Here is a 24,229-nt window from a genome sequence, read left to right on the forward strand (position 1 = left end):
TAATGGGTTTATAGTTTTGTCGCTTTATATTTATTTTTTCTGAAATAATGAGTATGATATGATTTCTATTACGGTTTCACAATAAAATGTAGCGGTATTTTATTGTGACTCTATATTTGTCGCGTTTCAATTCAAATTTATTTTGAAAAAAAGCATTTGTCACAGAAACGTTATTTAGTTATCAAAAAATTATAATTAGTATTCCGTTTCAAATGACAACACCAGTCCAACAGGAAAGATAACACTGACAGTAGTGTCTCAGTTTACGATCATGGCGGCGGCGCTGCTGTCGAATAGAAAATTTGATAAATTTATTAAAAACAATATAAAGTTCACCAAATCCTTTTGTTACAGTAAATCCGTAGTTTTAAATAAACCACAGTTTAGTATTATTTGTAAGCAATGTGCTGCCGCGAGTCATTTTAGGGTTGGTTACTTGCGAATTTCCGAACCAGTGTTTTCAAGTTTTTACGCCTCTTTTGTAGCTAGATTTGTGAAAAAATTGTTACAAATGCGTTATTTATTTTAGCACTACTCCTCGTCTCCTGCAAACAACCCCGCCGGGTCGGATACAGCAAAAAATGTCTTGGCAGCTGTATTGGCTAACAAGCCAAAAACTGGAAAAATTCCAGTTGGTAAGTTATATTCAGAATATAGATTGAAATAATCAACTATTAATTATAATTATATTTTATTTACGATATTTAATTTATTTATGATGTTGCGTAATATGAACTTGACCTTGTAATTACGAGTCGTAAATAAAAAACCAAATTTCCTCAATCTTACTAAAATGTTAGAATACGAAGTTTGATGTTCATATTTTAACATGTATATGATAATTTTCATTGTTAGATTTATAATAACGCCACGTATTACAGGAATACTTATTAGTTACGCATTTTATCTCTTAATAAATGACTTAGTTTTTCTTCAACATTTACATAAGCTAGATAAGTTTGTCACTGATGTTTGAATACTAACTGGTTCGCTACCAACACATAATTTATGACTCATACATTTCCTATTAGTAAAAAAAATTAAATTCTTTTTGTAATATTTATATAGTTTATCTATAAAAGAATATTCTAGAATGAAAGTTTAAATAAATGTATCTTGCAAGATGGTGAATAAATTTTAGCCTCGCTTATATATATATAAGTATTTCTGTTTAAGTTACCAGAGAACAGATTTGTTGAGATATGCCCATCTGTCATATAAGCTATAAACAATAAACATTGTGCAGAGCAAGATTAAGTTACTAAAACGTTACATAGAGACTTAACATCTAAGTTAGACATCCACACATCATGTCAGGACTATTGCATAGGGGTTGAGGGGTTGTATAGAGTTAGGGGTTGATTACCAATATAGCAGGTTTAGGGAGATCTTAGAATGCATTAGCAATTACCTTTGCATAAACTACTTCTCTACCTACCCAGTTAAATTTTAAATGACATTACAATGTGCAGGAAATATAAAAAAATACCAATTGTGCACTCCACATACTGTGTTAGTTTATAGCATAGAAAAAAAACATTAAAACATTCTGTGTTGCTACTTCCATAGAACATTCAGACACAATATAAATATCTTAGATATGGCATCATCTTAGATTTGTAACAATAATTCTCAATGAACCTATAAACATTTTCTAACAAAGTGGTTGAAGTACTGACCAAGTTACCTCAAGATATGACATAAAACAAATATGTAGCATCTGACATTTAATAATGAATCAGCAAACTTTCATGCATGCATTTTCATGCATGAATAGTGTAGGCACCATGGCTCTATGACGAATTATTAAACATTTACCTCAACATCCATTTCGAGGTGTGGCCTCCTGCCCCTAACAGTGTGGGAAATCCAAGGGATGATTCAGACTGTCCCTCAGATTGCAGAGTGGTTCCCACTGATATCTCAAGCCTTACACAAAACACAACATTTACACATCTATATTTGTAGGACTACTTTGTGAACATCATCATGCATCTGGAGTACTAGTGTCCGGAAAATAAATTTTTGCTGCAAAGTTCACCCAAAAAAGTAAAAGCCGTAAGGGTAACAATGTCAATAGAAACAATAGTTAAGCAATTTAAAGATTTTTACCAGTAACATTGGCATATTTTTATGACAAATATGTTGAAATAAAATAGTAATTTTTTTTAGTAAACTAAAATATTTTGTGGAATACATGTTTATATTGAACATCCTTATTATACATGATTGGTGTAAAAGTCATCAAATAATATATGGTACGCCATATAAAAAAATTTATAGTTTCAGAAATAAAAATAACCTAATAATATAAATGTTTTGCAAAAATTTTATTACTACATATTAATATCAATCATTATTTACTATATGTCCCAGTAGACTATTGTCTGAAGTAATTTGGCCATGTTTATGGATGAGAATTGCATTCACTCTTTTAAAGCTTATGTACCTATATAAAGCTCCCTGTAGATAATACAGGTTATGACATTCCGGTGAAACCTGAAAAGCTTTTTAAGTTTTAGTAAATACAATTTTTTTTACAATGTCTTTCTTTTCTTGTGTTCACATACATGTATTAAAAACATTTGAGACTGTAATATATAAAAATGCATCTTCAATGTCTTTCTAAGTGTCGCTTTTTTGATTATTTTGCATCAAACCATTGGCAAATAATTTGAAATCTGTAATCAAAATTCTATTCACAGCTACTGCATTTCATGTTTATGTTGTCATTACTTGGTTGGAATGCAGCTCTTTTATCCTTCCCGCACTTACCCTGTTTGTTTTGTCCGCTTATATTCCTTTCCCGTATTACATGTTACCTGTTTCCAAAGTTCCTGATATGATGTCCCGTCCTTAGGTATCCAAAAGAGAGACTGCTTTCACCCAGGTGCATCTGTTTTATCCCGTGAAGATATTAACTTGGGCGATGCAAAACCTGTTACGGGGATGGACATGATAAGGGGGATGATGGAGTATGTGTGGCCTAGGGTGAGTTCTTGATATTGTTTTATTTGATGTATGTCTCTATCCTGGAAGACTTAACCATCAAGTTTTTCGCAGCGAGAAGACAGTAATGAGCATCTGTTCATAGATTTAATGTCTTAATTGTAATGGTAAACATATATACATTTCATACTTTGGTTGTTAAAGATGGTAGATGTAGGCCCCTCTCATACAATCCTATTAGGAATATATAAGAGAGGCCTATATCCAGCAGTGGGCATCCAATAGCTGAAATGATAATAATGACACGGTAAGATGAAAGGCAATGTCGAAACACACTCCACAGACTGCAAAGGGTTAAAGAAAGTATAAAAAAGAGAGTTACCAGATTTTGTGGAGTGGCTCTTGAGTTTTGTGCTAGGCACATTACAAGAATTTTTTAATTATATATATTTAGTTAAAGACACTTGATAATTATATATGGATAGCATTATACAAATGTTATTGCAATGTTATTGTTATATAGCATTGGCTTATCTGGAATTAAATCTATTCTGTGAAAGGTAATGTTATAGCATTATATAGCTAATTTAAAATTGTTTTTGTTGTATGGTTTTGTATTGCCATACAGTTCCAGTTTAGATTGATAAATATGATAGTTAGCAATGATAAAATTTGTATGACTCCAATATGCCCTCTGCAATAAAAATTTATCTTAATGTAGCAAAAAATAGTTGATTATACATGGATATCTTTATGTCTTACAGGATAATGCAATGATACGTAACCGAGTCATGCTGTCCCTTTCACTCTTGTTTGGTGCAAAAGTGATGAACGTGTCTGTCCCCTTCCTGTTCAAGTTTGCAGTAGATGAAGTCAATAAAGTCGCGACAACGCCCGCCGGTGACGCTTTGCTGGGCATGGCAACTGTACCACAAGCCCTTGGGACAACTGCAATGAGTCTGTTGGTTGGATGTAAGTGTATATATATGTGTTAAAATATTTGAGTAATTTAATGTGTAATACTTTATGGTACACAAATTTAATATTTCTTACCATCTCAACATTTCATTCTAAACACCCACTGTAAGGCATAGGCATCTAAGGGGGACATACCATAATTGCCACGCTTGGCAGGCTGGTTGGCAATAGCAATGTGGTATCATGCTATTGCCATCCATCCTATGGAAAGTTACTACAACCAGTAACATTCAAGTATAATTAATGTACAAAGTCTAAATTATATGAGATTGTATCCCTGAAATAAAACCAGTGACCTACATCGCTTCTTGATCTGTATAACAAAATTTGAATGTTTTGATTTATATATATTACTTTTCATAAAAGAATAAACATTATTATGTATAATGTCATTTATTCCTGATTGATTTTAAATTGTAGACAAATTTAAATCATATTATCTTACCATGCATAACTTATATATATAACATATATCATCTTGTATAGTGGGTGGACAAGGTCTATATAACATATATGTATGTATGATGAAAGTTTTTCTTATGTATATTCTTCTTATTGGCTCAATATTTGAGGCTTCTCATACATCCCCTATAGAGGGTGCATAAGGTCTTTTTTCACAAAGTAATTTTTATATGTAATAGTTTTTTTTCCATCCACATCTTTTGTACTTCTCGATATCATTCATTCTTTCTTCTGATTTCTTATTCATATTTTCCTTCTATTCATCGCCTTACTTCCTTTGCTTTTTCCTCCAGGTTCTACAATTTTACATTAATTTATTTATTGTTATTTTTTATTTATCTTACTTAATATATATATATTACACATAATTTATATTTCTAATATTTAACCTATTATATCACTTTTGTTCATTATTTTCATTATGCTAATTTTTTATTTCCTTTTGTTTTCACCATTACCTTTATGAAGAACTCCAAAAAGATCTGTCGATACTATTCTTTACCAGTTCCTGTTAACTGAGACTGGTATTCCGCTCTTACCACGCCATACGGGACAGTCGGTGGTCAAGTGCACCACGGTCTGGTCCACACCTGGGTCACAAATCCACGAAGGACTCTCCCTGAGTTTGAACCTATACAGTTACTTGGAGAATCACTCGTGTTCTTAGAACTGTGTCAAGCTTAACTTAACTGTCGCTTAACAATGTTTGATGACAATTTACTGAAATTTGTTTCTTTGCAGATGGCATAGCCAGAGCTACGGCTGCAGGCTTCAACGAACTTCGTAATGCAGTGTTCGCTAAAGTAGCGCAGCATTCTATACGTCGATTGGCCTGCAACGTGTTCACACATCTCCACAACCTGGATCTCAGCTTTCACTTGGGACGGCAGACTGGGGCTCTGTCCAAGGTACTGTTATATAGATAATACCTAGTTAATAAATACCTAGCAGGAAATATAGAAGAATCACAGTCACCGTCGTGTCTTGGAGGAGGATGGCTATGTTATATAGATAATACCTAGCTAATAAATACCTAGGAATATATTTCAGGAAACATAGAAGAATCACAGTCACCGACATGTCTTGGAGGATGGCTAGTATGAAGTGGCAATGGGTGGGGCTAATCTTTCAGTTCTCCAGTGACCTTGAGCCGATAGAGACGGCGTGGGTAGGCCTGCCACTAAGTGGACCGAAGTCGTTGGACACAGCACATGCACGCTATGTCTTCCAGTAAATCTATAGGCTGATATGATGATGGATTTGTATGTGATGGAGTACATAGATGTGAGGCAGAGCAGTCTCTTCTGAAAGAAAATGTGAAGGATGCAACAAAAGAGAAAAAGAAATTGTGACTAAAGAAAGGAGAAAGAGGAGAGACCTTCAAAAATGGGGCCCCACAAAAAACACTAGGTCTGGGCCTAGTAAAAAAACCTTAAGATTGGATTTATACCTGCCAAAAGAGAACATTAGTTAATTTATAGGATAATAAAATTTTGTTGAGTAGAACATTGCAAGATGCAGGGTTGGGGCCTTAAACTCCAACTGCTTTCATAGACTTTGAGGTGACGATGGGTCGATGTGGTCTCGAACCGTCGTGATAGCACCACAAAAGTTTTGGGGGTAGCGAGAACTATATACGCATATTCCGGGACCGGCTATTTAAAGTAGCACAGCGCGAGGGGAGATTGCACGGCGATCCCTGACCGGGAGATACCGTGGTCTCCCATATAGCACAGAAAACGATCAACGGAAGGGTTTTCGTGGGTAAGAATCCCAGATAACTCAGTACTTCATCCAGAGGCAGGGCACCTTGAAGATCCGGATGATTCCACTCCCCCCCCCCCCAAACTAAAAAAGGCAAGCATTGCAAAGCCTACTTGGATCTGCTACGTGGGTCATCAACCCAGAGCACCACTTGCATGGTGACTCCATAGATAGCTAAGAAGTTACATATCTATAGTGATATTAGTGATGAATCCTTTGATAACTAGTTGTTGGAAGTGGTATGATTCTGAGGACACTGATTAGCTAGGGTATAAATTAGAATTTCTGCAGATACCCTGAATGGGTACAGAAGGCCCCATGTGACTTATCAGTGTATATATAAAAATAACATATTTACATATTATATATGTGAATCATATGTAAATATGTACATAATACTGTGTTCAAAAAGAAAGATGAATTTGTTTATTAAATGTAAATTTTATATTTATTCTTCCAAATCAATTTCATCAGCTTCAAAGTAATATCCATCTGATTAAACACTTTTGCCAAGAATTTTTCTAGTCGTTGTAACAGTCGGAATAGTGTTTTGCTTATATATCCTTTATAACATGGTTGTACAGACTTATTAAGACTAGGGGCCACTCGGGCAAATAATGAACTGATGGCGCGCCGGCCGCCAGAAGTATAGGTAATTAATTTTTTTTGTTTTTATTCTGGAATAGAATTCAATATTTTTCGAATGTACGAGAGTATTATTTTTGCTGTCGGCAGGCTACCAGTATTCCACCGGCGGGCCGCGGTCTGTGCATCCCAGCTTTATGACCTCCAATTCGGTTTTTATCTCCTCAATTGTAACAAAACAGCATCACAGCATTGGTCTTGTTCGTTGAATAGCCAGAAGTCATACTAAGCCAAATCAGACGAAAATAGTGGTTGTGGAACGATATGAAGAACCAATGCAGTATGACGTCGACCAATAGACACTTTGCGTTTGAAATACAAAACATCCTTCGAAATGGTTCACGCTGAATCAAATTATATTCCAACTCTTGACCAAAAGTTTGACTTTTGACAAATGTTATAAAAAAATCCTCCAAATGCCAGGAAGTTTAAAATGTCTATTTCAACATTACATGCCATACATAAAGGATCTTTATAAAGGATGTTAACTGAATAATAATATGTTTTTTTATTGCAGACGATAGACAGAGGTTCCCGGGCCATCAACTTTGTGCTGTCAGCGATGGTGTTCAACATTGTGCCAACTATCTTCGAGCTGACTCTGGTCTCCTCCATATTGGGCCTTAAAGGAGGCCTGGCCTTTGCGGGTATGCACTAATCTATCTATAGAAAAATGTGATAATGTTTAGCAAAGTCATTTTGCATGAGTCAACAAAGGTTTGTATGACAATTTTAGACAGATGGCGCCACTGTCATACCAATGGATTTCATATATTGCCGTGACAGTTCATGATTCATTTATTCCTATGTCCCCAAGATGGGGCAGAGGGCGTCCTCAGTACGTCGCCATCCCGAGCGGTCTTGAGCTTCGCGCTTTACTTTGCTCAAAGTCATTCCAACTGCCTTCACTTTGCAGTGATCGTCCGCTGCCAGGTTTGCTTTAGGCGGCCACAGTTTCACTTTCCTTGAGCATTCCATTCTATTGCTTCCCTCGGTATGTGATTAGGGTCCCTTTGGAATGTGTAACCTATCCAGTTCCACTTGCTGCATTTGATCTGCTCGTCGATCGGTATGACATGTGACAGTTTATACTGATTTGAATTGAAAATAGCAAACGAATGGTGACGTTTCTATTTATGTGTGACAATAATTTATTTAAATTGTGAAATTCATGAGTGGTTCACATTGTTAAAATAAAAAAAAATTCCACACGGACAAAGGCACTTAGCACAGCTAGTATATAGATAGATCAGTATGGCAGTTAGACTAGTATTAAGTTATACAAGAATATATATGTGTTATTCTATTGTTAAACTTATCTGAGATTCGATTTGGGGACTCCATGAGTCTGTGCTAGTGCTCTGGTGAGCAGCGATTCCTTCGGAGCCTAATCTAGAACTGACTCTATGACCATCCGTTGTCATAAGATGTTGTTGTCCTGTGTGAATTGTCTGATCAGATGTGATGTAGATGTTGGTGATCATGGAGTCTGCATTGAGGGGTGTGTAATTATTGGGGGTCCGGAAAGTAATGTCGCTTCCTTAAGTTAAATTTACATGACTACATTTTTAACAAGTTTTTATTTCTGATCAACAATTTATTCACCTTCGTTATCAACAAAATTTTTCCATCTAGTAAAGTATACAAATTATCAATGCCGAAGTGGTAAAAGTCAATCAGTTTTTCTGTAAAATATGTTGACAGAAACGGCATTACTTTCCAGTCCCCCTAATATGTGTGTGGGAAGAGGGTACGTAGATTTATGTGTGTGTGTCGCAGGGTTGGCATTCAGCTGCGTGTGGTGTATGTATGTATATGAGAAGGTATATGTGTGTCTTCTGTAAGTACTGTAACGGCGTTTTGTGTGCATGTCACAGGCGCGATGTTTAACTGCATGTGTGTGTATGTGTATGTGGAAAGAGGATGTGTGTGTCTCTTGTAAGCAATGTGATGAAGTTGTGTGTGCGTGACGCAGACGTGTCGTTCAGCTGCGTGAGTGTATGTATGTATATGTATGTATGTATATGTGGAGGGGGGATGTGTGTTTGTCCTGTCCTGTATGTAATGTGACGGTGTGGTGTGTGCGTGACGCAAGCGTATCGTTCAGCGTGTGTGTATGTATGTATATGTGGAGGGGGATGTGTGTCTCCTGTAAGTAATGTGACGACGTTGTGTGTGCGTGTTGCAGGCGTGTCGTTCAGCTGCGTGTGTGTATGTATGTATATGTGAAGGGGGGATGTGTGTTTCTTCTGTAAGTACTGTAACGGCGTTTTGCGTGCATGTTACAGGCGCGATGTTTAACTGCATGTGTGTGTGTATGTATGTATATGTGGAAGCGGGATGTGTGTGTCTCTTGTAAGTAATGTGACGGCGATGTGTGCGTGTTGCAGGCGTGGCGTTCAGCTGCGTGGGCGTGTACGGCGCGTTCACGTTGGCGGTGACGCAGTGGCGCACCAAGTTCCGCGTGTACATGAACCGCGCGGAGAACGAGGCCGGCAACAAGGCGGTCGATTCGCTCATCAACTACGAAACCGTTAAGGTACATACTGTATAATCCAGGGGTAGCCAAACTGCGGCTCGCTAGCCACATGCTCTTTGAACGATTATTTTTTGGCTCTGATTGATTGTCGAAATATTTCAATATTTAAATTTATGTAACATATGTCTGCTCCCGGGAAATCGAAACAAATTACTGATGTAAATAATAATTATTATTATCTCACCATAAAATTAACGAAATCCAAACACTGATCATAATTAACTAACCGGCATCTTAAGTATTGTTAGGAGTGCTGTCATATACGTGTGCATATATCCAACTTCAATACACATATTTTGTACCTTGTTTAAATAATCATTGTAAAAAAAACCTTCTTTTGTATATTTTAATTGCGGCTAGAAAAAAATTTAAGTTTTGAAAAATTTCTCCCACTATTGGAGTTTGGCCACCCCTGGTATAATACATTAGTAGAACTGTGTTTAATTCATATTAAGGTATATTTAATTTGGCTAGACGTACAAGTCATAACTCAAGCTCAGAACCATCTCTTTATGTTCACTTATATTGCTGCGTATGATTTAATAAAGTTTGTGGGATTCTTCCTAGGGCCGGTAGGTCTTGGAGGTGATAACAACACGAAGTCTGAAGTAGAGTGTGTAAATACATCGAGCTTAGTTTATATATATACCAATTTAAAACTATATATATAATATAATTTAAAACAATATTTAACGTTCAACCAATCACAAGTCGAGTATTGTAGAGCGTTCTCTTTCGCACGATGTTTCTAAAGAATTATATTTCTGTGGGATTCCCCTTCTGGATGCCCTGACGATGTCGGTTCTTTCGTACCGCAATGTCAGTGCACTGGGTGCATACTCTAAGATCTCTTAGTATAGTGAAGGTTGTGAGCGTCAACTCGGGCCTCCACATATCACTATTTTACTGGATTCAGTTAGTAACTAGGTCCAAGGGTCCGGAGAGGTCCTGGCATATATACATATATATTTACATACATATATTTTGTTAGTGGTATACCACTTACTTAGCCAGGCAGTAGAAATTTGTAGTGATCTCACTACCACTAGTCACTTTATTTAAATTGTTATTTGTCAAAATTTTTATTTACATTTATTTTAATAAAAAAGATTTTATTTACATAAACCTAAACACCTAAATTAATTTCAATTGTATCTACTTATAATTGTATATATGTTTTCAATAAATAAATATTCTAGGGTCAAACTGACATTGTACGCAACACTTATTTTAGCAGTCTAGCTGCGACATATGCTTGCCGGCCGGCTATGTAGGTCACGGCCCGCCGCGCCCGCGCAACCCCCGCTCACGCAGTGCAGCGGCTGCGCCGGCGCGGAATCCAGTCTCGGTATGATTTTGACGCGGAGCGCATGACAGTTTGCCCCTCAACTTTCTTGCATAAATACGTTGGTTTTAGTACAAGTTTTCCCATTCTGCCCTCGCACCTTCTATTATTCTAAAAAGCTTGCTACGTACCCACGCACGGCGCATTAGTGGTGACCACCTTTGGAACAAAATGGCGAATGAGGAGAACAAGAACAAAGGATCGGATGAACACGTGCTGAATCGCGTCGCGGTAAAAGTACCGCCGTTCTACGCGGCAAAGCCAAAACTGTGGTTTGCGACGTTGGAGAGCCAGTTTGTTTTAGCTAACATAACGTCCGATGCAACAAAGTATCATCATGCAGTCTCACAGCTGGAACCGCAGTATGCGGAAATCGTCGAAGATATTGTTGAGGGCCCGGCCGCGACGAACAAATATGAAACCCTGAAAAATGAACTCATCAAGCGGTTGTCTGCGTCTCGGGAGCGACAGGTACAGCAATTGCTTCACCATGAAGAGCTAGGTGACAGCAAGCCATCACAGTTCCTGCGTCGGTTAAAGAGCCTGGCCGGTTCTGGTGTACCGGATGATCTACTCAGAACCCTCTGGGCCAGTCGTCTGCCTAGCAGCGTGCAGCCCATCATCGCGTCTCAGGCCAAAATGACGCTGGATGAATTCGCCGAGCTCGCAGATCAGGTACTAGATGCGGTGTCACCGACCTCTCAGGTTGCAGGAATTTCGGGTACGTCTTCTGGTGGATCTAGTGAGATAGCCGCATTGACCCGACAAATACAAGCATTGACGGAAAAAGTCGACCGTATGTCGCGGTCAAAGTCAAAAAATCGGAATTTCTCAAAACGTCGAGGTCGTTCATCAGCATCATCCACTAGGTCTCACTTAAACTATAGAAAGTTCCCAATCTGTTGGTACCATAGCAAGTTCGCGGACTCAGCAAATAAGTGTGTCAAGCCCTGCGATTTTACGGGAAACGCAAAAGGCAGTCGGTGATGGCGACCGACGACTGCCCGACTACCGGTCGCCTATTCGTCACGGATAAACGAACTAAACTACAGTTACTAGTCGATACAGGAAGTGACTTGTGTGTGTTTCCCCGTAAATATTTAAAACAATATCGCTCAAAAACAAATTTCGAGTTGTGTGCTGCGAATGGCTCAATTATTCACACTTACGGTTTTTACAACTTAGTGCTTAATCTAGGCTTGCGCCGTGACTTTTCGTGGAATTTTATTGTAGCTGACGTTACGAGGGCGATAATAGGCGTTGATTTCCTTTCACACTACAATATTATGGTAGATGTACGAAACCAGCGACTCATCGACGGCGTCACAACGCTCGCGACTGTAGCGTCACTCGTGAATACTAACGAGAGTATTTCTTCGGTGAAGGTGGTATCTGGTCACTCGGTGTATCACGACATACTTGCCAAATTCCCTGAAGTCACTCGCCCACACGGCGTTCATCGCACACTGACTCACAACACAGTTCACCACATCCGCACTACACCTGGGCCACCGGTCTCTTGCACACCACGCAGGCTTGCGCCTGATAAACTTAAGATAGCCAAGTCGGAGTTTGAGGCGATGTTGCAGAACGGTACCTGCCGTCCTTCGAAGTCTGCATGGGCTTCACCCCTCCACCTAGCCCCCAAGAAGGACAACGGGTGGCGTCCTTGTGGGGATTACCGCATGCTGAATGCCCGAACTGTACCCGACAGGTACCCTATCAAACACATACACGACTTTTCCCATTGTTTGTCAGGTTGCACAATCTTTTCTACCATTGACCTGGTAAAAGCCTACAACCAGATCCCCGTGCATCCGGATGACATCGCGAAGACAGCCATCACGACGCCGTTCGGTCTGTACGAATTTCCTTATATGACGTTCGGACTTCGTAATGCCGGACAGACGTTTCAGCGCTTCGTCGATGAGATGCTACGGGGCCTGGATTTCACCTACGCTTACCTGGACGATTTTCTTGTCTTTTCTAGGGACCAGAAGACGCACGAAGATCACTTGCGACAACTTTTCGCCAGGCTGAAGCAGTACGGCATGGTCGTCAATACGGCCAAATGTGTGTTTGGCGCGCCGGAAGTCACTTTTTTGGGCTATCGCATTTCAGGTAAAGGTACCACACCGCTGCCGGCGAAGGTTGAGGCGATCAAGGTTTTCCCTGTCCCTAAAACAGTGAAAGAACTTCGTAGGTTCCTCGGGATGGTAAACTTTTACCGAAGGTTCATCCCAAGTGCAGCTTCACAACAAGCTCCTCTCAACGCGCTTCTCACAGGATCAGTGAAAGGCTCACATCCTGTTGATATCACTGGACAGTCGCTCGAGGCTTTTGAGACATGTAAAGAAGGCCTATGTCAGGCCGCCTTGCTGGCTCATCCCAGCTATGACGCTAGATTAGCGCTTGTCACCGACGCGTCCGATAAGGCTATTGGCGCCGTCTTGCAGCAGCAGTCGAGGAACTATAGGTCGTGGGAGCCACTAGCATTTTTCTCTCGTGGGCTGAGTTCTTCTCAGCAAAAATACTCGCCCTACGACCGAGAGCTGCTCGCCGTATATGAAAGTATAAAATACTTTCGCCACATGCTCGAGGCCCGAGTCTTCACGGTCTATACAGACCATAAGCCGCTGATTTACGCTTTTCACAATAGGAAAGAAAACTGCTCACCCAGACAGTTCCGGCACCTGGATCTGATCGCGCAGTTTACCACCGATATACAGCACATATCCGGTAAAGACAATGTGGTGGCTGATACCCTCTCGCGAGTTGCAGAAATTTCCCAGCCAGTAGATCCGGAGCAGCTGGCAGTCGCTCAGCACTCCGATCCAGAGCTCACTCAACTCGCAGAAGGCTCCACGTCACTGTGCCTGAAAAAACTTAAGGTTCCAGGCTGCAACACGGAGCTGTTCTGCGACGTCAGTACCAACGTGGTACGGCCCTTCGTCCCCAAGATGCTACGGAGACGGGTATTTGAGAGCCTTCATTCTCTCAGTCACCCCGGGGCTAATGCAACAGCCAAACTAGTCTCCGAGCGTTACGTGTGGCCAGAGGTAAAAAAAGACTGCAGGAGCTGGGTGCGAACGTGTTTAGCGTGTCAGCGTTCGAAAATTACACGCCACACAAGCGCTCCCGTTGGCACCTTCAAACTTCCTGCAGCTCGTTTCAAGTTCGTCCATATCGACCTGGTAGGACCATTGCCTCTATCACAAGGTTTTAGGTATTGTCTCACCGCCATCGACCGCTTTACGCGTTGGCCTGAGGCAATTCCTTTGGCAGATATTTCAGCCGAGACAGTGGCACGAGCCCTACTCAGTGGCTGGATATCCCGATTTGGTTGTCCTGCTGACATCGTTACCGATCGTGGCAGGCAGTTTGAATCCGCGTTATTTAAGAATCTTTCACGCATTTCTGGATTCAACCACCGCCGCACCACAGCCTATCATCCGGCCTGCAATGGTCTCGTGGAAAGATTCCATCGACAGTTGAAGTCTGCCATAGTCTGTCACGGTGATGTGAATTGGGTAGAATCTCTCCCGCTTGTTTTGTTGGGTGTTCGAAGTGCCTACAAGGAAGACCTGCACGCTACCTCAGCCGAGCTAGTATATGGCGAACCACTACGCCTACCAGGTGAATTTTTTGACTCAAAGGCCGACTATACCCTAGACTTGATGAAGTTTACGTCAAGACTACGGAGTATAATTCAGAGCTTGAAGCCTTCACCTGCAGCTCGCCATAGTGGTACGCGTCCGACGTTCGTTTTTAAGGAGTTAGCCACTTGCAGTCACGTATTCTTGCGTGACTGTACTGTCGGCGGTACCTTAAAACCCGCGTATACCGGACCGTACGAGGTGCTTCAGCGTGACGATAAAGTTTTCGCTATCCTGGTCAATGGTAAAAAAGTCACAGTATCGGTAGACCGAGTTAAGCCCGCTTACATACTACGTGACACAGACACCACTCCATGCACACCTACTAAACACACAACACACACAGCAACACATTCAACTAATTCCACTCTTACAACACAGACACAATCACATGACACACGCAAACACGATACAAAAACACATGTGACACGCTCAGGAAACCAGAGCTCACCAGATCCTGAGAAAAATACTCACACTACGCGATCTGGACGAAAAGTAAGGTTTCCTAACTATTATCGCCCTTGACGGTCTCAAGGGGGGGCTGATGTAGTGATCTCACTACCACTAGTCACTTTATTTAAATTGTTATTTGTCAAAATTTTTATTTACATTTATTTTAATAAAAAAGATTTTATTTACATAAACCTAAACACCTAAATTAATTTCAATTGTATCTACTTATAATTGTATATATGTTTTCAATAAATAAATATTCTAGGGTCAAACTGACATTGTACGCAACACTTATTTTAGCAGTCTAGCTGCGACATATGCTTGCCGGCCGGCTATGTAGGTCACGGCCCGCCGCGCCCGCGCAACCCCCGCTCACGCAGTGCAGCGGCTGCGCCGGCGCGGAATCCAGTCTCGGTATGATTTTGACGCGGAGCGCATGACAGTTTGCCCCTCAACTTTCTTGCATAAATACGTTGGTTTTAGTACAAGTTTTCCCATTCTGCCCTCGCACCTTCTATTATTCTAAAAAGCTTGCTACGTACCCACGCACGCGCGCTTTAAATTGATCAAGCTGAGATTACTCCCCCCTCCCTCACTCTTTCACTCTCTCTCTCTCTCTCTCTTTCACTCTCACTCTCTCATTCTCTCTCTCTATATATATAGTTTGTGAAACGTTTTTAGTATTTCAACAACGAGAAATATGAGCTGGAAAAATACGACCAGAGCCTCAGGAAGTACGAAGAGGCATCTCTGAAGACGGCGTCCAGCTTAGCATTGCTCAACTTTGGCCAACACGCCATCTTCAGCGCCGGGCTCAGCGTAATCATGATCATGGCAGCCCAGGAGATCGCTAAAGGTGATTATTTATTTATTTATTATCTTAATTCTATGCTGTTCGCAGAAGTAAAGAAATATCTTGTAGCGACTCAATTTTGTCTTGATAAAGTTAAATGCTTCATGGATTTGAGTGTGCATATATAATAAAGTTCCACAACATATCTTATTTAAAATTAAAAGTATTATCATCATCACCGTATCCTTTTCTTACTTAGCATGGACTTCCGCAAGGTAACGCCTGATTCCATTTAACATTACTTGGTTGCAGGTAACATGACGGTGGGGGACCTGGTGATGGTAAACGGTCTGCTGTTCCAATTGTCCATTCCTCTTGGGTTTTTGGGCTCTGTCTACCGCGAGGTTCGGCAGGCGCTGATAGATATGCAGACCATGTTCACGCTCATGACTGTGCAATCCAAGATCAAGGTACTATTTATTTACTAGCCTGTTTTTTTGTGGGCAAATCCTTCATGGGATACTCCGCTGCTGCAGGGGAAAATAGAAGGTTCAGGCTCCTACCGGCTAAAATCCCAAATTATTGTTAAAACTTTTTGTTAAAACTACGGGAACGCTTTCGTATACTACCGTTTCAACGGTGGCCTAGTGCCTCAACTCCTTAGACTAAAGCTGCAGTTTACCATCCGTCATAGATATGCGAGATTTAGTTCTCGTGCCACCGCAGGGCCAGGACATTCGTGCGATGGATCACCTCGAATCCGTCGTCAAGGCCATGTTATAGGGATTGGAGAAGGGTGCGGTTTGACCCCCTTCGACGTTCTTGTCTCCTGCGAATGAGGAGCTCAGATGTTCTTTCTCCTTCACTCTCTCTTTTCGCAGCCTCCTTCTGTAACATCATTTTATTGCAGAAAGTTATACCAGTGCTACTATTTACTAACCTAACCTAACTATTGCAATATATACAGGATGATAGTCAATAGAAGTGAAAGCATTAAAGGTTGAATATATAGCTTATTTGCTATCAATGTATGGTATATTCAAGACCGGTGATTGTGGTGATCAATGAGGGAGGCCTGTGGGTGTCTATTGGCTAACATTATGATGATAGATCTGTCTGTTTGTTCCGGCTAATCTCTGAAAAGGCTGGACCGATTTTGATAGGACTTATACTGGCAGGTAGCTGATGTAATAAGGAGTAACAGTTTTCTTTTATTTAAGAAAAATTGCAAAACGAAAGTTTAAGTATTTCTTTTTGTTAAACTATAGGCGGACGAAGTCAAGGGAACAGTTAGTCAAAAATATGATTAGTAATAATAAATAAATTTACAGGAAAAAGATATGGCGCCGGCGCTGAACGTGACCACTCAGACAGCCAGTATAGAGTTCAAGGATGTGAGTTTCAAGTATATCAACGGGAAGCCGATCTTCAACAATCTCAGCTTTTCCATACCGGCTGGGAAGAAGATAGGCATTGTCGGCGGCTCCGGTAGCGGGTATGTGTATTTATATTAACCCCACATGAGGGATAGCATCTTACAGGAAATTTTACAAGAGAAGAGATAGAGTAAGAAGTCTCTTTCAATCTCTTTCTTCTACCAATATAGTTTCTTTCTTTGTTTCTTAAGCAATTATTACATTTATTTTTAAATTTGCTATTAAATTCTTCTAAATAGAAGAATCTCAAATATTTATCTTTAATTTATTATTGTTACTTTTCACACTGGTTGCTCGATCTCAGTGTTGCCAATTTGATGGTTTTATATTTTTTTATATTATTTATGGTTTTATAATGGACATTGGGCCACTGGGACCAGGTAAAAGTGGTCTATGAGAATAAATGTTGGGAACTTCTACCTTATATGAGTTATGTGTTTTTGTAGAAAATCGACGATGGTGCGTCTGCTGTTCCGGTTCTTCGAGCCACAGTCCGGGCAGATCTCTATCGCCGGACAAAACATAAAGAACCTGGACCTCGCCAGTCTGAGGAAAGCTATTGCCATTGTACCGCAGGTATGTTAGTATTTATGTTAAGGTAAATATTTGTGTGAGAAAGATATCACCCGTCAAATCCAACTCAGATGGGTAGCATTTGGAAAGCTCTGAACCTCATGCAAAATACAGCAACGTCCGAAGAAGGTCTTTGACTGAGACGTGGTCGCTTACGATGGGCATCATAAAAAGGTTACCGTGGGAGGAGTTTCGCTGCGAGATGGAGTTAGAAATGAGATCCACAGAAGAACTAAACTCAACGATATACCGCGAATAATTAATTGTTTGAAGTGGCAGTAAGGGTAGCACATGGCATGGGCAAACGATCTTAGCTGGGGTCGGAAGGTTTTCAAGTGGCATAACAATTTGGTCGATGTGAAGGATAAGTCGCCCACTAGATTGTCCGGTGATAATCAAGATCGTGGGGAAGCGTTAATTGCGAGCAGCGCAAGATTTTTGGAGGAGGGATATGCTGACAATAGTCTGGCTGGAACGGGACACTGTTCAGATCTGGTCTCCTTGATAACTTATGGAGGAGGCTTTTGTTCAGCAGTCCAGGTGTTATGGATGAATTGGTGATGATGATGGTTTTTTATAGTTATAATCCTAACAATAGAATGTTAATTTTGTATTCCCAGGACTGCGTGCTATTCCACGATACAATATTTCACAATCTGCACTACGGTGACCTCAGCAAACCGCCCGAGGAAGTGTACAAAGCCAGCAAGATGGCTGAACTGCATGAGTCAGTCAGAACTTGGCCTAAGGTATGTACAACTGTCCAACAGTGGGTGTGGAATCAACACAATAATTGCATCATAATTATTTAGTAATATGGATGGTGCTTTAAGATTCAGCAGTGGGCTTGGAGCATGAGGATTCAATTTTGGTTTTGGACTTCACAATTACGCTTGAACTTTAGGGGACGTCGTGTTGGTTTAATAATTCCTAAGCCGAAGCTCTCGAAAAATTCGAGTTCAGGTCTTAGAGATGTGTATGCTATACAACCTTAATGATCTGCCACATTACTATGTTCACTACATAGGATGATTGGAAACAGTTGTCAAAACTTTGAATAGGGTGAAGCTAAGACATCTTTCAGTAGTAATGCAGAAAGATCTGACGTTTTTCATCTTTGTTCATAACATCCTTGATATTAGCAGTAACAATGTCCTTTAAATTTCTTCTTGCAGGGATATGAAACTCAGGTGGGAGAGAGAGGGTTGAAGCTATCTGGGGGTGAGAAGCAAAGAGTTGCCATCGCGCGTGCGATTCTCAAGGACTCGCCCATAATCGTCTTCGATGAAGCCACCTCCAGTCTTGACTCTCTAACGGAACACGTAAGTTACAGAGATTGGAACAGCTCCAATAGTTGTAATGATCTTCCTCGTGTCAGCCGATTTTAGTGGCCGTTGAGGTCTTAAAATCGAGGAATATTAATTAAATATAAATTGAAAATATTTGTAAACCATAGAAATCGCACGGAGCAAAATCAGGCAGGAATACAGTGGTTTCGGAATGATCTAACCAACGCAGTATGACATCGACCAATAGACACTTTGCATTTGAGACACAAAACATCCTTTTAGTTGGTTCGGGTGAATCAAATGATATTGCTGTTTTTGACAAATAGACACTTGGTGAATGTTATAGGGCAGAGTGGCCAAGCTCTTTGATAGTGCCGGCCATTTTTCGAAATTAGATTTTTTTTGCTGGCTGCAATTTAAGACACATTTAAAACACGCAGAAGACAGTTTTTTTTTACAAAAATCATATTTATTGAAATTATTTTAAAAACAATATGAAATATGTGTATTGAAGTTAGATATAATGATACACTTCTATAACAGCACTCCTAATAACACTTAAGATGCCGGCTAGTTAATTATGATTGGTGTTTGGATTTCGCTAATTTTATGGTGGATTAATAATAATAATTATTTACATGAGTAATTTGTTTCGAAATTTAAATATTGAAATAATTCGACAATCAATCGGAGCAAAAATAATCGTTCAAAGAGCCGCATGTGGCTTGCGAGTCGCAGTTTGGCCACCCCTGTGATAGATAGTCCTACCAACTTAAGAAAAAACCTGCCTTCGTAATTAATCACAGTGTTTATCATAAAGGCTGTTCTGGCATATTTTGCTGATGTGGTTGTAATTTGCAGGCAATACTCCAAGCGCTGAAGGCGGCGACAGTTGGACGCACGTCTATCTGCATAGCGCATCGCCTGTCCACGGTCGCCGACGCTGACGAGATCCTGGTCCTGGAGAACGGAGCCATCTCAGAGCGTGGTACTCACGCCACGCTCGTCAACAACCCCAACTCCCTCTACTACCGCCTCTGGGAGAAACAGAATAAGGACGCCGTGCCCAAGTGATCCACGACGAGAAACATCTAGGTACAGTACAACACCAGGTACATGCGAGGTACATCGCTTGGTACATATAGTTGGAGGTACAATTCGAGGTAAATTGCGTAAGAGGTACAACACGAGGTATAATGTAAGGTATATCTCGAGGTATGAACCCTAGTATAATGCAGAGTAACGTAAGGTATTACATACACGTGGTACAACTTGAGGTAAAACGTGTTATGATGTACGGTAAAATGTGAGGTACGGTGCCAGGTAAGTCACAAGGTTCAACGTGATGTACAACGCGAGGTACAACGCCAGGTACACGCGAGGTACAATGCGAGACCCTAATCATAAGTATTTTTATTGTTGAACATTTTATAAAAATCGTATTCACTAGATGATATATTTAATCTCATATGAGACAATAATATTTAATATATTCAGGTTAAAATTAAACAAAGTACGTGAGGTAAACATGTTAATAAGTTATTAATAAATATTACGCCATTTTAGTACTGTGTTGCCAAAATGTATGCAGTGTTGTACACTGAAGTGTGAGTGTTTGAACCATCACATTAAATTACCACAGTTTTTATATATATATGTATATATGCATAAAATTGTGGTAATTTATAATTTACTAAGACTCAAATATATTATTTGCATTAAAACACTATATGCTATTTGTGAAAGTATTTCGAGGTCGTGTATATGTTTTTTTGTTCTGAACATATGAAGTTACTTCACTGATGTACAGGGTGATTGGTGTAGATGTAAAAGCATTAAAGGGGTAAATAGCATATAGTAATATAGCTATATAGCTCATTTGATGTCTATTAATTAACGATATATTAAAATGAATTATTGTAATACTATATGTCTGGCCCTATAGTCTTGAATTCCCCAAAATTATTGTCCTGGTGCATTTTAATAGACAAAATATATTATTGTAACGTATTGCTTACAAATGAGTTGCAGATTAACCCTTTTAACCCTTTGAGGCACGGAATTTTAGGAAATAAAAATTCCCATGTTGCACAGAAATTTTATTTCGTTCAAAATTTAACAAAAGGTGTGTCATTATTAATAAGGATATACGATAATATAAAAAAATTAAAATTTAATTCTGTTATTAACTACTGAAAATTTTCGGTTTCAACACTTGATGAACCTGAATATATTATATCCAGCGCAATCGAGTATATTTTTAACAATTGCTAATGGTGTTGCCAATTACTTTAAATACAGTTTAGAAAAAAATATATGAGCGCGCAACTATTCCATTATTTCCAGGCGGGTCGAGAAATGTCCCACCATGTGTTATTACGCATCAAGAAGGTGGGACATTTTTAATATTAGCGTGCCCCAAAGGGTTAAGGGTTTTATACCTATAACTGATCGCACTGTATAATTAGTACCAATTGTGATACCGATATAAGCAGTGATTGAATTAGGTGAAGCAATGTTGATATCATAATGTGGATACGTTTTAAAATTATCAATGTTTATGAAGAATATAATAAAAAAACTCTGAATTAATGTATTAAATATTTGTAATTAATTAAAAATGATAAATTATTAAGTTTTTATTTTTTTATTATTACAACGACGTTTATCGAAATATTGTTAATTTCTCACTGCGACTTTCGATCATAGATCGAGGGTTGCTGTACAATACATGTAGGATTATTTTTGACATCGATTACTCGTTAAATTATTTGTATTTATTTGAAACATTTTATTTTATTAATGAAGTCAACAATTACCGATAATGCAGTCACCAATTTTCAACACTTTATAATACAACATATTTTTTCAAAGTTTTATCCCATAATACAACATTTTTTGACCATTTTTCAACAAATGACACCATATTTTTGATCAAGTTTCAACACATTATAACACAACATATCTTAAACCAAGTTTCAACACACTATAACACAACATATTTTTAACAAAATTTGATCACATAACACAACACATTTTTTAACAATTTTCAACATATAATACGACATATTTTTTACCAAGTTTCAACACATAACACAACATATTTTGACCAAGTTTCAACACATTATGACACAACATATCTTAAACCAAGTTTCAACACACTATAACACAACATATTTTTAACAAAATTTGATCACATAACACAACACATTTTTTACCAATTTTCAACATATAATACAACATATTTTTTACTAAGTTTCAGCACATAACACAACATATTTTGACCAAGTTTCAACACATTATAACACAATATATCTTAAACCAAGTTTCAACACACTATAACACAACATATTTTTAACAAAATTTGATCATATAACACAACACATTTTTTACCAATTTTCAACATATAATACAACATATTTTTTTACCAAGTTTCAACACATAACACAACATGTTTTGACCAAGTTTCAACACATTATAACACAACATATCTTAAACCAAGTTTCAACACACTATAACACAACATATTTTTAACAAAATTTGATCACATAACACAACATATTTTTTACCAATTTTCAACATATAATACAACATATTTTTACCAAGTTTCAACACATAACACAACATATTTTGACCAAGGTTCAACCCATTATAACACAACATATCTTAAACCAAGTTTCAACACACTATAACACAACATATATTTGACAAAATTTGATTACATAACACAACATGTTTTTTTTACTAATTTTCAATATATATTACAACATATTTTGACCAACTTTCAACCCATTATAACACAACGTATCTTAAACCAAGTTTCAACACATAACACAACATATTTTTGACCAAGTCTCGACACATAATAATACAACATATTTTACCAAGTTTCAACACATTATAATACAACGTATTTTTTACCAATTTTCAACACATTATAATAGAACATATTTTTTACCTTTAAATGTTTTCAATATTTATAATTCACATAAAATTTCATACCTTTTAAATACTTATTCAATGGAAAAAATCTTAAAGCTTATCACTGTTATTGCAATGCATCCGTCATATAGCCTTGTCATATCCATATCTTGATTTTGGGGATTCGTTATTAAATTTTTAATTTCTCAAGTCGTGTCTATTTTAATGTATACGTTTAAAAGCATTTTACTTCAACATCTCTGCCTATTTCGATCACTGTTTTATGTTAAATATAATTTATATTTATTATGTATAATCAATATACAGGATGCTTGGTTATAGTAGTAATTTTTTAAAATGGGTAAATATGAAGCTCATTTGTAGTCACTTATTGTATGGTATAAAATTAAATAATAAAAAAGCGTTTTCAAAATTCCCTGGAGACTTTGTACTGTAAGATGTTATTGGACAATCGCTTTACAATAGAAAAAAAAATGTAATATAACATATTTCAGAGTATTCACTTTATACAGTGGGATTAGAAAAAGTTAAATATTTTTGCAGATAAATGAGCAATACATTCACCACTTTAATGCTTTTATATCTATAGTTATCGTATATAGGTTATTGTTATTGGTGTATTTATATGAATTGATTTAATTAATATTTGTTGTTAAATTTTCGTAAATATAAAGGAGTTTAATTTTCGATTTACAGATTTAAATCGAATGCAGTTTGGAAGGTTAAAAGTAAAATCAATGGTGAAGTCTTGTCTTCAGGTGGTTGACATGAAGATGTACGACATCATTTTTATGAAGAGATCTTTTAAATTTATAATCTGTATTAAATCTACTAAATCAATTACTACCAATGGTAATGTTTTAGATAAATATATTTTATCTATGGACACGATGTTGTTGCTATATATAAAAAAGATTCTATAATAAAAGTCATTGTGATTTATTGTTCGCCGAATGTAAATCTCATTATATTACAATAAGGTTGCATTTGTCACGATGGCGTCGCGTTGTGTGGTTGTGTGATATGTAAATACACGTTACAGTTGTGTACAGATATATGTTGAATAAGTATATTATTTTGTTTTAAACGATCTTTCATTGAATTCCTACCTTTATACTTTGTTATAAATAGTGTCTATATTTAAGATAATCCTATAGTAAAATGAGGGTAGGTGAAGATTGCTGCTAATTATTTTATGGAGGGTATATTGAAATTATTTTGTTTTAAATGATCTTTCATTTAATTCCTGCCCTTGTCCTTTGTAACAAACGCTGTTTATATTGAAGATAATCCCATAGTAAAATGCGGGTAAGTGAAGATTGCTGCTAATCGTTTTATGTAGGGTATATTGAAATTATTTTGTTTTAAATGATCTTTCATTTAATTCCTGCCCTTGTCCTTTGTA

At 38.2% G+C, this 24,229-nt stretch overlaps 1 protein-coding gene across 3 annotated transcripts; it reads left to right on the plus strand.

Annotated features, from left to right (window-relative positions):
- Positions 1-256: 256 nt before the first annotated feature.
- ABCB7 (ATP binding cassette subfamily B member 7) lies at positions 257-23,933 on the plus strand. 3 transcript variants are annotated; one of them, XM_068774798.1, is made up of 15 exons: positions 257-427; positions 530-635; positions 2,861-2,991; positions 3,714-3,921; positions 5,131-5,297; positions 7,316-7,445; positions 9,189-9,337; positions 15,473-15,647; positions 15,897-16,054; positions 16,916-17,079; positions 17,467-17,596; positions 18,214-18,342; positions 18,769-18,915; positions 19,744-19,977; positions 23,521-23,933. In XM_068774798.1, the coding sequence occupies exons 1-14, from the start codon at positions 272-274 to the stop codon at positions 19,954-19,956; spliced, it is 2,163 nt and encodes a 720-aa protein (XP_068630899.1). In that variant the 5' UTR covers positions 257-271; the 3' UTR covers positions 19,957-19,977; positions 23,521-23,933. The 3 variants fall into 3 exon arrangements, with proteins under 3 accessions (XP_068630899.1, XP_068630900.1, XP_068630901.1); XM_068774799.1 differs by having other exon boundaries at positions 2,891-2,991; XM_068774800.1 differs by having other exon boundaries at positions 2,915-2,991; positions 23,521-23,932.
- The last annotated feature ends 296 nt before the right edge of the window (positions 23,934-24,229 follow it).

Source organism: Battus philenor, unplaced genomic scaffold, assembly GCF_028537555.1.
Source record: "Battus philenor isolate CCGP_79_NKW_IND1 unplaced genomic scaffold, ilBatPhil1.0.hap1 SCAF_7, whole genome shotgun sequence".
Taxonomy (NCBI): domain Eukaryota; kingdom Metazoa; phylum Arthropoda; class Insecta; order Lepidoptera; family Papilionidae; genus Battus; species Battus philenor.

Excerpts from the sequence above, each read along its gene's own strand:
- ABCB7 (XM_068774798.1), top strand. The coding sequence starts at position 272 with ATGGCGGCGGCGCTGCTGTCGAATAGAAAATTTGATAAATTTATTAAA. Across the intron at positions 18,343-18,768 it reads CAGTCAGAACTTGGCCTAAG|GGATATGAAACTCAGGTGGG; the intron begins GTATGTACAACT and ends TTCTTCTTGCAG. Across the intron at positions 18,916-19,743 it reads TTGACTCTCTAACGGAACAC|GCAATACTCCAAGCGCTGAA; the intron begins GTAAGTTACAGA and ends TGTAATTTGCAG.